Below are 12,360 nucleotides of genomic sequence, written 5' to 3'. Positions count from 1 at the left end.
TAACCTTTCCAGACTACTGTATCCCATTCAGGAGTCTGATTTGTCTTGCGTACCCCCAAGTTTGACCTCACTTAAAAACGACTTGCTTATAAAATCAGGCATAAAAATACAAAAGTGTCACAGTACACTATTACTGAAAAATTGCTTACCTTCTCATTTTACATATAGTTAAAAAAAAAAGTCAATTGGAATATAAATATTGTACTTACATTTCAGTGTACAGTATATAGAGCAGCATAAACAAGTCAGTCCGTATGAAATTTTAGTTTATACTGACTTCGCTAGTGCTTTTTATGTAGCCTGTTGTAAAACTAGACAAATATGTAGATGAGTTGATGTACCCCCTGGAAGACCTCTGCGTACCCCAGGGGTATATGTATCCCTGGTTGAGAACTACTGATCTAGTCTAGTAAACTGTCGCCAACTGGCCCATATAAGATGCTTTAGAAGATGGTTCAAGAAACCCCATAATGGAAAATAATGGAATAACCTGCCCATAGGGGAAGTTTCTTCCTAACTCCCATCATTTAATACAGTAGCTCCATTATGCACTGAAGAATGAGCATTAAATGACTCATTTTATATATATATAAAATATATATATATATATATATACTGTCTAATGTAACTGTGGATTTTCTCATTATGCATATAAATGTCTAATCTCTTGTCAGGTCCTACTAGTTTTTTGTCCTCAATGGTATTGTGTGGCAGTGAGTTTCATAAGTTAATTGTGTATTGTATTAAAAAAAAACACAAAACTTTTATCAGTTTTAAATGTGCTGCCCTTCAGTTTTAATATACATCCCCTTTTTCTTATAAGTGGTGTTGGAGAACTGTCTGTTATTAAGGTTATCCAACATTTCCCATTATAACTGTTTTCAGTTGCTTAATTTGAACCATTTGGGCTGAAATATTCCACAGTGGGTGTCTGCCTCAAGCTAAAAAATTTTGGAACATTTCCACCAAAATGGTTCATCCATTTCCAAGAAGGATGCTAGGGAGAAATATGTTCTTTTGCCCACGTTAAAAAATTCTGGTGACTTTCACACGGCCTTGCTTTGGAGAAGAGACTCAAAGCTCCCACATTTGACCAGTCATCTCTACAGACCAACTGAGCAAAAAACTTATTGTCACAAGGTGTCTGGCCCCTGTAATTGTAGTAGGTCCAGTTCTCCTGTGCCAGGACAGGTGTTCCCATTTGGCCATTTAACGGGGCGGAGCAGTGCTTGGGGGCTATAAATGATCAGGGAGAGACCTAATGAGGTAGGGAGTCCCAATGAGTCAGAGCAGACTGGTTCAAGCAGGGGCAGATGAGAGCTGCCAGAGACCAGGGATACGGGAAGAGGTCCTGGGAGGAAGAAGAAGGTGTTCCTTGGGGAAGACTGAAGACAAGGAGACTATCAAGAGGAGTTTGCTGGCTGGCATCGCCAAGCCTCAGAGCCAAGGCTGGAGGGCTGAAGGCAGGAGGAGGAGCAGAGGAGAGCTAGAGTCAAGAGCTGGAGAGGGCTGAAGGCAAGGGAGCAACTAACATCGCCAGGGCCAGACAGCTCAACTCAGAGGGACCATCAGAAGGCCGGGGCAAGTGACAGATGTTCCCCCTAACAAGGGTATTCCTCAGCAGAGAGGCTGTGGAGGTGGTTCCCACTGGGAAGAGTGGGGTTTCTCTCTAACTGGAAGGGCTAGGGTAGCTGTCCTGGTACAAGGACGGGGAAGGATGACAAAGAGTCCGGGCCTCGGTGAAGGCTCCAGTGTATGGAGCATCAATGACAAGATGTGTTGAGTTTTAACGACTGCTTGCACTGCAGTGAGAAATGGACTATGTTTGTAACTTTTGTTGGAGACTGAATGAACTGTGTTTGGCAATAAACCTGCCCCAAAGAGGAGGAGTATTTAAGATCTGAAGTGGATTTACTGGGGACTCTGAAAGGGTAAACTGAGGAAGGCATGCTTGTCATGCTTCGGCCTACTGCAGGAAGGTTCTCCAGGCAGGGCTTCCCTATGACACCCTACATTAAAAGAACATTATTAAGTTTACAAAGTCAAGTACTCAAAGGTTGGGAAATGCCAGAATTTAGGTTGCCTCTGCAATTTTAATTTGCCCTCTTCTGCATATGCATGGAAAAAATGGTATGTGGTCAGGTAATTAAACAGTGGGTATATTTACACAGCCCAAGTATATATCTAGCAGCCCAAGTATATATCTAGGTTCCTGTGTACTTGAGTGGCTAGCCCATATTGAAGCATGTGCCACCATATTTACACTATTATAGTTACCCATACTAGGTAGATTGAGGCTAGCATGGATATGCCTACCCCTCTACAATCACACCTTCACTTGCCGTATGGTAAAAGTTTGGCAAAGTTATAAACAACTGAAAATGGGATCTTATATTGGAAAGTGTCAGGCAACTTCAATAATAGAGGGTGCTATCAGCCGTGTCTATAATAATGTGTTTACAGCTAACATATTAAAACTAAACAGTGCCAACATTTTTCCTTTTAAGGAAGTTTATCCAAGTCTCTAATTTTGTTACTCCACACTGAAACTTTTGCATCACTGCTGTACAGTAGAACCTCAGAATTATGAATACCTCGGGAATGGAGGTTGTTTGTAACTCTGAACAAAATATTATGGTTCTTTCAAAAGTTTACAGCTGAACATTGACTTAATACAGCTTTGAAACTTTACCGTGCAGAAGAAAAATGCTGCTTTTAACCATCCTAATTTAAATGAAACACAGAAACAGTTTCCTTACCTTGTCAAATCTTTTTTAAACTTTCCCTTTATTTTGTAGTAGTTTCCACTGAAAACAGTACTGTACTGTACAGTATTTGCTGTTTTTGTGTGTCTCTGCTACCTGATTGTGTATTTTCGGCTCCAAATGAGGTGTGTGTGGTTGACCAGTGAGTTCATAACTCTGGTGTTCGTAACTCTGAGGTTCTACTGTAATTTTTTTTGAGATAGGATGACCAGACCTAATCACATGATTCCAGGATTGATTTAAGTGATGGCATTGGTCAGTAAGACAGATCCATTTTTTACAAGTCAGGTCTTTGAACATACAAAACAAATTAGCAGGTAAAAAACAGATACTTAATACATTCCTTTTAATTTCAAAACAATGCTAATTATTAAATGTGAGTTAATAGGAGCTTTTTATTGATTTATTCATGAATGCTTGTCTTCAAAACTTTGTGTTCCTACATAATTACATAGTACTGTAAATAATATCAGCCAGCTGTTTATGAAAATTAACAATGAGTATAATATTATGCTGTGTTTTCTGTTCCGTTATTTTCATTTTTTTAACCATACATCTTTTTTATTAGGTCCGTAATGTTATTAATGATGCAGTGGATTTACTTGAGTTCCGTGACAGAGTCATTAAGGCCTCTTTGAACTATGGGCATTTAGTTGTTTCAACTTCTCTTCAGTGTTATGTGTTTTCGTAAGTAATTTGAATTAATGAAGTATCATTTGATCTATTCAATTGTGAGAATTCAGAAGGAGCTTGATTTAAAGTACAGTAGCTTATACATGGTTTGGCTTTGAAAACATCAAATCTTTTTATAGAAATATGTCATAGAACCCATCTATATTCACGCTAATGTATATTTTCATAGTTGCATAAGGAATTACCATAATATATTCCAATGGCAGAGCCGGATTTTACAACCAGGAAGATGGTGGATCATTGGTGGTGGGTTGGAGACCAAGTCTACCCCACATTTACTGGGCAGTGGAAGCTCCCATCCTGTGGAACTGGGCCCTGATCCCCACTCTGGGCATTGTGACCTGGAACACAGGGTCACAACACCATTCAGATTTGGCCTCGTCACCACTCTGTCATGACCAAAGGGTGCCTGGGCCAAATTTGAGTGAGTGGCTTTGTGACATGGTGCACAAGGTCACATCACCATGTGACCCCTTGCACCACATTGCAATGCCCAGAACAGGGAGGCAAATCCAGCCGAGACAGGACCTGCTGATGCTGGGTGAGTGAGAGCTGGGCATTCCTCCCCAGCCCTGTGTAAAAATTCATGTCATACACTTCCTTCAGTCAATTGCATAATATGCTTGAAAAGATGCCACACGTCAACCTAAAGGCTGCCACAGGGATGGTCACGTTGCCTTTTAACTCCCATTAGCTCCGCCACTGATGAGTTCTACTAATATGAATGAAAGTTGCACAGTTAAATCCTATCTTACTCTTTGAAAATGTACCCCATATGCCAGATCCTCAGCTGCTATAAATTGTCCTAGCTCTGTTGGCTTCAGTTGAGCTATGGCAATTCACACAAGCTGATGATCTGGCAAACAGAGTAAAAAAATAGTTGATAAATACATTTTATGGGAAATTACTCTTACCCTTCAAATATCTAAATATGGGCAGGCAATTGCTCACCTCTAGATTCTGGAGCTGCCAGTTGCACCCATTTGGCCATTTGACCCATTTGCACTGGTTACTGCTTTGATAATGTTGCTTTTTGCTCAGAGTCCTTGACATACAAGCTGTTTCTTGGATACCATTACCTTTGCTCTGCAGATTGGCCAGCAAGTTCTTTAGAAATGGGATTGATTGTTTATAAATAAGGTTACATTTTAGTCATGGGTATTTTTAGTAAAAGTTACGGTCAGGGCATGGGCACTAAACAAAAATTCATGGCCTGTGACCTGTCCATGACTTTTACTAAAAATACCAGTGAATTACTTAGGAGGGGGCTGCCCGGGGGCCCCGCGGGTGCTGGGGGGAGGGCGTCCCAGCTGCTTGGAGGGGGTGGGGGGCGGCACGTGGCCTGGGACTCCAGCTGGTGTTGAAGAGGTGGGGTTGGCAGCACCGGCAGGCTCCCTACCTATGCCTCTCTCCCCCAGCAGCAGCAGCAGCAGAGTTTGGCTGTGGAAGGGGGCAGGGGGTTGAGGCATGGGGCAGGGTGAGGCGGACTCTGGGTGGCACTTACCTGGGGGGGCTCCCCGGAAGCGGTGACATCCCCCTCTCTAAGCTGCTAGGCAGAGGCGTGGCCAGGCAGCTCTGCGTGCTGCCTCCGCCTGCAGGCACCGCCCCCACAGCTCCCATTGGCCGCAGTTCCTGGACAATGGGAGCTGCAAAGCCAGCGCTCTGGGTGGAGGCAGCCCACAGAATTGCCTGACCATGCCTCTGCCTAACAGCTGAGTGAGGGGGATGTCACCACTTCCAGGGAGACCCCCAGGTAATCACCACCCAGAGCCCACTTTACCCCATACAGTGCCCCAACCCCCACTCCGTCCCACACCCAAACTCTGTGGGGGGTAGGGAGGTGCAGTGGCCCAAGACTGCCCCAGCAGCAGCCAGTGCTGCCTGAGCTGCCCCTGAGCCAGGAGCACCAGCCTCTGCAGAAGTCACAGAGGTCACGGAAAGTCATGGAATCCGTTACTTCCATGACCTCCTGGAGTGCGGAGACAGTGCTTGGGGCGGGGGCAACGCGCGGAGTCCCATGGCCCCCCCACCTAGGAGCCGGACCTGCTGCTGGCCGCTTCCGGGGCACAGCACAGTGTTGGAACAGGTAGGGACTAGCCTGCCTTTAGCTGGGCAGCACCACCACCAGGACTTTTAACAGCCCGGTGGGTGGTGCTGATCCAGTGCCAGTAATGGGTCGCAACCCACAGTTTGAAAACCACTGCTTTATTGAATAGAAGCAGTGGGCTTGGGCAGGGGGTTGGCTTTACAGGGACAGTGATATAAGCCAGGTGAAGGTTTGGGAAAGCACTATGCATACAAGCAGCTCACATTACTGTGACTCATTACTGAAACTGCCTTTCAAAGCCTCGGAGATACGCAGCACCCTTTGCTCTGCTCTTCTTATTGCCCTGGTGTCTGTCTGCTCAAAAGTGGCTGCCATGCGATCTGTCTCGGCAGCACTGAAGGGCTCCCTGCCGCCGAAATGCCGCCGAAGACCCGGACCGCCGCCAGGCCAGGGCTCGTGGGGCCCCTGCGGGACCTGGGGCAAATTGCCCCACTTGTCCCCCGCCTCTGGGCAGCCCTGCTCATTTTTCCACTGTCAGAGCAGCTCTCAGTTTTGTGTTGCTGAACTGCAGGGCAGGGGAAAGCTCTGCACAAAGTTCCTGGAAGATGGTCTTCTGCAGTCAAGAGTTCTGCAGCCACTGCTCATCATCCCATACCTGCAAAACGATGCAGTCCCACCAGTCAGTGCTTGTTTCATGGGACCAGAAATGGTGCTCAGAGTGCAGCTGCTCTGTGACTGCCATCAGAAACTGTGAATTTTTTTTTCCATGGCTTGCAGCAGGGCTGCTTGCAGGACATTGCTATGTTCCACATGGCAGATCCTATTTTGGCTCTGGAAATACCACAGGAGAAGGCGCGAGGTGTTTGAGATGCTCACAGCAGGAGTGCACAGCTGAGCAGGCTCCATACTTCTGAGGTTATGGCATATGCGCGACGGTTTTAAGGCATGAAAACCACTGAGTTGTTTGCCGTTGAAGGGAAGGAAGAAGCACAGTGCATCGTGGAATGCTGACACAAAGTTCCCATTCTCCCCTGAGACTATGTTTTGGGCCTGTGAGGCATTGCAGAAACTTCCCAAAACACACTGTGGCAAGTTGTACTTTGGGATAGCTCCCCGCAATGCACTGCTTTGTGCATTGATGCAGGTGCTGCCAGTGAGGACACACTCCATCGAGACAGTGAGCATAGTGTGGTCACACACAATCGACTTCATTAATTCGGGGGCTCGAGGTCAAATTAGATAAAGTTGACTTAATTTTGTAGTGTAGACAGCCCAAACTTCCAGCCTTATTTATAAGGGATAATACAGAACTCAATCATGTCATGTCTGTAACGTAGTTCACCAGTCATAGGTGCTGGAATCTAAAGCTAATACCTAAATGTTGTTTCCTTGCTCAATAATATGATTATTGTTGAACCACCAGTGCAGGCATAAGTTCATATAGGAGTAAATCCTGTGGCCAGTGTAAAAGCTGCGGAAGACTCTGAAGAAACTAAACTGATGTGGTTCTACAATGTGTAGGAGGGCAGAATAGAGTGAGGTTGTGTGCGACTTACAAGCCACGGAGCACAATACTACAAGGGCTACAGTGCATAAAGTGTTTAGGAAGCAGGAGGGAAGATGTGCAGCTGCATGATCCGCTGGCTAAACTCATGTGACGAGATTTTCAAAGTCGGAAATGGTGGTTAGATACCCAACTGCCATGACTTTCAATAGGAATTGGACACCTAACTATCATTCATACTTTTGAAAATCAAAGATAAAAATGTATTTTCATTACTTTGTGAATTTTAGAAATGTTAATTAATACTAATCTTAATATTATTTTAGTACAAAGAACTGGAACACACCGCTTATCTTTGACCTCAAAGAAGGAACGGTTAGTTTAATTCTACAAGCAGAAAGGTAGTGTCTTTATTATAATGCTCAAGACTAGTTTTTTGTTAAAATGTACATTTGTAAAACTGTGGGTGAGTGGGTGGGTGTTTCTCAAATATTAGTAACAAAATAAAATATACATTATCGGTAGGTAGTGGATGGAGTCACATTGTGTGACTAAAAGGTCATGTTGTTATATAGTATCTATGATATGATTGCAGAACTGAATTGCTTCATACATTACATGTGCACTGTATCATTATACTTATCTTTTATTTACAATGGAAAGTAAATAATCTTCAGCTGTTACGCTAACATCTGTTTTTGATCTTTTATATTTGTTTGTTTAAATGGAACATATTCTATAGAAATAATCTTTACTACAAGCTGGTCCTCTACTTATTAATAAAATGGTCAATTGTGCTGAATAAAAGTAAAATGTAATTTTACATTTTCACTGATAGTACTTATATGTAATATTTATACATGTATGAAGTGTCTGTATTTCCTCCATTTTAAATGTTTATGTGGTTACCTACCTGAAAATCATTTACCAAAGAGACCTTCCTTTGTGTGTAGCTCTGCCGAGAGTCTGCATTGTTTTGTAGAATAAGACTGGGAATCAGGAATGCCTGAGTTCTAATTTTAGTCTTGCCTCTAATTTTCTGTATGGCCTTGGACATAAGCCCAAATTTTCAAAAGTGTACATTATTTTTGAGTGCCTAGTTTTAAACACTTGGGATCTGATTTTCAGAGGTATTGTGCTCTTACAACTCCAAATATAGTCTGTGGAGGCATTTCTGAAGATCAGGCCCTAGATCTGAAGTTAGGCACCCAAATTTAGAAGGTGCTTTTGAAAATGTGGGGATAGATCCTCTGTTACTGTGAATTGCCGTAGCTCCATTGAAGTCAATACAAAATTTTGGGGAAATCATTCTTCCCTTGCAAATGTCTATAAGAGTAAGCAATGGCTCCCACTGTAGACAATAGAGCTATGACAATTTATATCAGCTGAGGATCTGCCTTTGGCCTTTAATCTTTCTATTTGAATTTTCTTCATCTGTATTCATTATTATTTAAATTCTATATAAATACTAGTTCAGAAACATAAACGTTGAAAAAGGCCACTTCTCCGTAGGGAAAGGCATCTTAATAAACTGAGGTTGGAATTAATTACAGAAAGTATCTTGTAAGTATCTAAAGTTCATCTGCCTTCCATGACAGTTCCATCATGGTGAAGAAACAGATACAGAAAGATTTAAAAAATGGCAGATGTAAGCTCTCAACCAGTTTCTAAGCTATGTACACACAGTGAGCACCCTTTGCAGCTCCTGAGCTTCTGTGAACACTTTTGTGTAAGGGGCTCAAAATCATAGTATTTTCTAATTTCCTATAGAGAGGTGCCTTATCATCCGAATATGTAAAGTGAGAGTGTAAAACTATAGAATATACTATTTTAGGGAAATTATAGTAATAGATTTCCCATAGCTAATTAAAATCCTTATATTTGAAAGACAATGACATTAAAATTGAATTCCCAAGTGTGGAACTTTCTTTCCAAAAATAGAGTTCCAAATTTAGGGTTTATAAATTATGTAGCTTACACATAAAACACTTGCAGTATTTTAGACAATTATCTTAAAATTGCTGAATCGTTCTATCACCCTCCACTACAACTAGTTAAATGAGCTGTATTGTTTGCAGGCATTTTCTTCTTATAGATGGTGGAGGGATCTATTTATATTCCTATGAAGGACGATTAATTTCATCTCCAAAATTTCCAGGAATGAGGACAGATGTATTAAATGCCCAAACTGTATCTTTGAGTAATGATACTCTTGCAATAAAAGACAAAGCTGATGAAAAAGGTATGTTTACAGTTTAATGTTTTTACTTTGGCTAGCAAGTTACTTGCAAAGTGTTAAAAAGCTGATAATTACATGTGCATTTGATATCTTTCATTCATATGTAGCACATTCATGAGTTAAAAATTAGGCATGAAACAAAAATAACAATTTTTCATATTAATTTTTATTTTTGTTTTTGAAGTACTACTAATTTTGCAGTAGTTGCCTACAGGACAGTATTTTCATAACGGGGAAAAGGCATGTTTCTTCCACAACCTTCCACTCTCCAGTTATAGGCAATGCCATGTGTGACCGGTTCCCCCTGGGGTGCCACCTGGAACTGGGTTACTACTGAGCCTTGTGACCCACCAGCTCCCTCTCACACTGTGCTGCTGTGACAAGCTGCAAAGCCACCCAAGCTTTCACCAGCAGTCACACAGGTAGGGACACACCCAGCTGCAGTTACATGCAGGGCTCTCTAACCACCAACTTCCCAGCCTAGGACCCCAGAGAAGTACTGGCCTGGCCTGGTCAAATCTGGCCAGTATATGGGTTTAATACCCAGTCCACCTCTCCCTCAATGTGAAGAGGACTATGCACACTTGTGGTAACCAAGCTGAGATTTTCACCAGACACCTTAGTCAAACACACATTGGTTTGGATTAAAACATGAAATAAGTTTATTAACTACAAAAAGATAGATTTTAAGTGACTATAAGTGATAGCAAACAGATCAAAGCAGATTACCTAGTAAATAAACAGCAAACTGAGCTTAACATACTAGCAAATTAGCAAATTCTCACCCTGAGTGATAAACAGGTTGGCAGATTCTTAAGGCAAAAGCTGCCTTTGCTTTGCAGCTTGGGTTTCCCAGGTTTTCATAAACAGGCTAGAACTCCCTTTAGCCTGGGACCATCACTTCCCCCAGTTCCGTCTTTGTTCCTCAAGTGTTTCCAGGTGTGTTGTAGGGGGAGTGAGGTACCATCATGATGTCATTTCCCCCTTTTATATCTTCTTCCCACTTGCAGGAAAGCTCTTTTTCTGTAACCTGAGTCAAACAGTTCCCATTGTATAGTGTTATCTCTGAGAGGTTTCTGTTGTACACGGTTCCTGGGGTAATCCTTGTGCTTGTATGCATTTCCTCAATAAGCCATTAACATTGTTTGGCCTTTTTACTATTGTACCTGAAAGGTTGCTTGTGAGTGTTTTCAACCTCACAACATGTTTCAGTAACACATACATAGCCAAACTTCATATACGATGATAGCACATACTATCCAATGAGATATTAATGTCTAGTAGAGCAACACTTTTAGAATGATACCTCACAAGGCATACTTTGTGCAAAATATATCCTAATTATATGACAGTGGTGAATAAGGGGGTACCAGGGTGTCACACCATGGAAAAACCAGGAGTCATTTGCAGTGAAAATTTCAATCATTTCTCACTCTCACACATGGTTCACTATAAGAAATACCGATGTGGTTACTGTTTTCCCTGTCTGCCTACTGAACTCAGGAGCCAGCAGTGCATTAATTGTGACGGATTGTAGCCTTCAGATAGTCTTTGTTTTGGTCAACTATTTTTCATCATTGTTAGTTTTATGTGCAGCTTTTATGGGGTTAGTTGTGACTTAGTGGTGTTTCAGAGAAATATTTGTGTATAATTGTTTACAATCTTTTACAAATGGTGTTTTAATTTCTAACACTGTCACAAAATCTTTCTCTCTCTCCAAATGAGCAAACATAAAGTTCAGGCATCTCTTTTGTGTTAAATATTTTGAGGAGATCTGCCTCCTGCATCCCCCTTTCTTTTAACCACAGAAGGGACTGTGTAGTTGTCCCTTCACCTGTTGAATTTTTTTGAGTCTGCTTGATAAGGAATCAAGAATACTGATTCAAAGGGCAGAGTATTTTTTCTATAGTTATTCATGAGTCATTGACAGCAACTATGTATTGTATTCAATGTATTTTGTAGAAAAAAAATCTACTTTTTTATTTTGTAGAGATTAACAATCCTTACTTTCTTCTACCCAGGAGATTTAGAACTAAAAGTGCCCACGGACTGTATTTAGGACCCCAGACTGCTGAGATATTTTAATTATACCAGATAATTTCTTTCATAGTTCTCTCCTCTGATCTGGAATTACCATCTCTAAGAGGGACAGAATAGTTCAGTCTTTGAATCTATTCCTTCCTTTGTCTTTCTTCATACTTCCTATAAAAGTGGAATTGTGGAGATGTTTTTGTTTGCTTTGCTTTGTTCTGTAGATGCTTGCCCACTAAGAACCGGCCTTAACACCAAGTCATATCACATAGATCACAGAACAACTATCATATGGAAATGGTTTTTACTGTCCTCCTTCTCTACATGTTTTCCAGTAAATACATCTCATAGATGGCATCCCTTTTTATAATTAGGTTCTATGAATAGTGTTATATACTACAGAACTGTCCTGGCCCTCTGATACCAATTTCAGAATTGTACAGGACAAATGGGAGCAATAAAATTCTGGACTCCATTTTGGATTTGCTTCTCTAAGAAACAAATCCAAGTAGTCACTTTTTAAATGTTTGAAAGCTCTGACTTTTGCTATTAATATGAATTTGAATATGTTCAAACCTGCATTTCCATTTGAAAACAAAGGTTTTTAAACTTCTCATAGCCACTGTACAAACTTGCTCCTCAGGGCAAGTCCAACATGGAAGCTGCAAGTGTATCCCTAAAGCCACTTGTGAAAGTAAAAGCCCTTCATTTTTGTTGGAGCAAGAGCAGTCCTAATTATACCGTCTCGCTAAAATGCTCACCTCACTAGCTGGGGTGCAGTTTTGATGTGTCCAGAGGCAAAAGTGGGACCCCTCTTCCCTTCTTTTGCAGGTGGGATAGGAAAAAGAGGGAAATTCTTAAGCAGGAGAAGCTGGGGCAGAGCTATATACACTCCTCCTGGTTCCTCCTCCCTCTCTCTCCAGCATGTGTCTCATTCTTTCCCCCCCTTCATCCTCTAAAGGTAGGGGACTATCCCACATGGGATTCAAGTGATGGAGCCTGGACCCACCTACTCCCACTGTCATTGCACAACGGACCTACAAGAGGCTGGATGAGTGGTTCTCCCCTGCTGGGGGAAGTG

At 41.9% G+C, this 12,360-nt stretch overlaps 1 protein-coding gene across 5 annotated transcripts in view; it reads left to right on the top strand.

Moving 5' to 3' along the window:
- IFT80 (intraflagellar transport 80) overlaps positions 1–12,360 on the top strand; it is a 159,578-nt gene that overhangs the window by 121,665 nt on the left and 25,553 nt on the right. For all 5 annotated transcript variants that reach the window (XM_045029617.1, XM_045029612.1, XM_045029613.1 and 2 more), the window contains 3 exons: positions 3,334–3,452; positions 7,336–7,410; positions 9,088–9,251. In XM_045029617.1, the coding sequence (XP_044885552.1) occupies positions 3,334–3,452; positions 7,336–7,410; positions 9,088–9,251 (358 nt within the window). The remainder of the gene's footprint in view (positions 1–3,333; positions 3,453–7,335; positions 7,411–9,087; positions 9,252–12,360) is intronic.

This window comes from Mauremys mutica, chromosome 9 (assembly GCF_020497125.1).
Source record: "Mauremys mutica isolate MM-2020 ecotype Southern chromosome 9, ASM2049712v1, whole genome shotgun sequence".
In the NCBI taxonomy this organism is placed as follows: domain Eukaryota; kingdom Metazoa; phylum Chordata; order Testudines; family Geoemydidae; genus Mauremys; species Mauremys mutica.
Note: the sequence above shows the minus strand (reverse complement) of the source record. Positions and strands in the feature narration are given on the sequence as shown.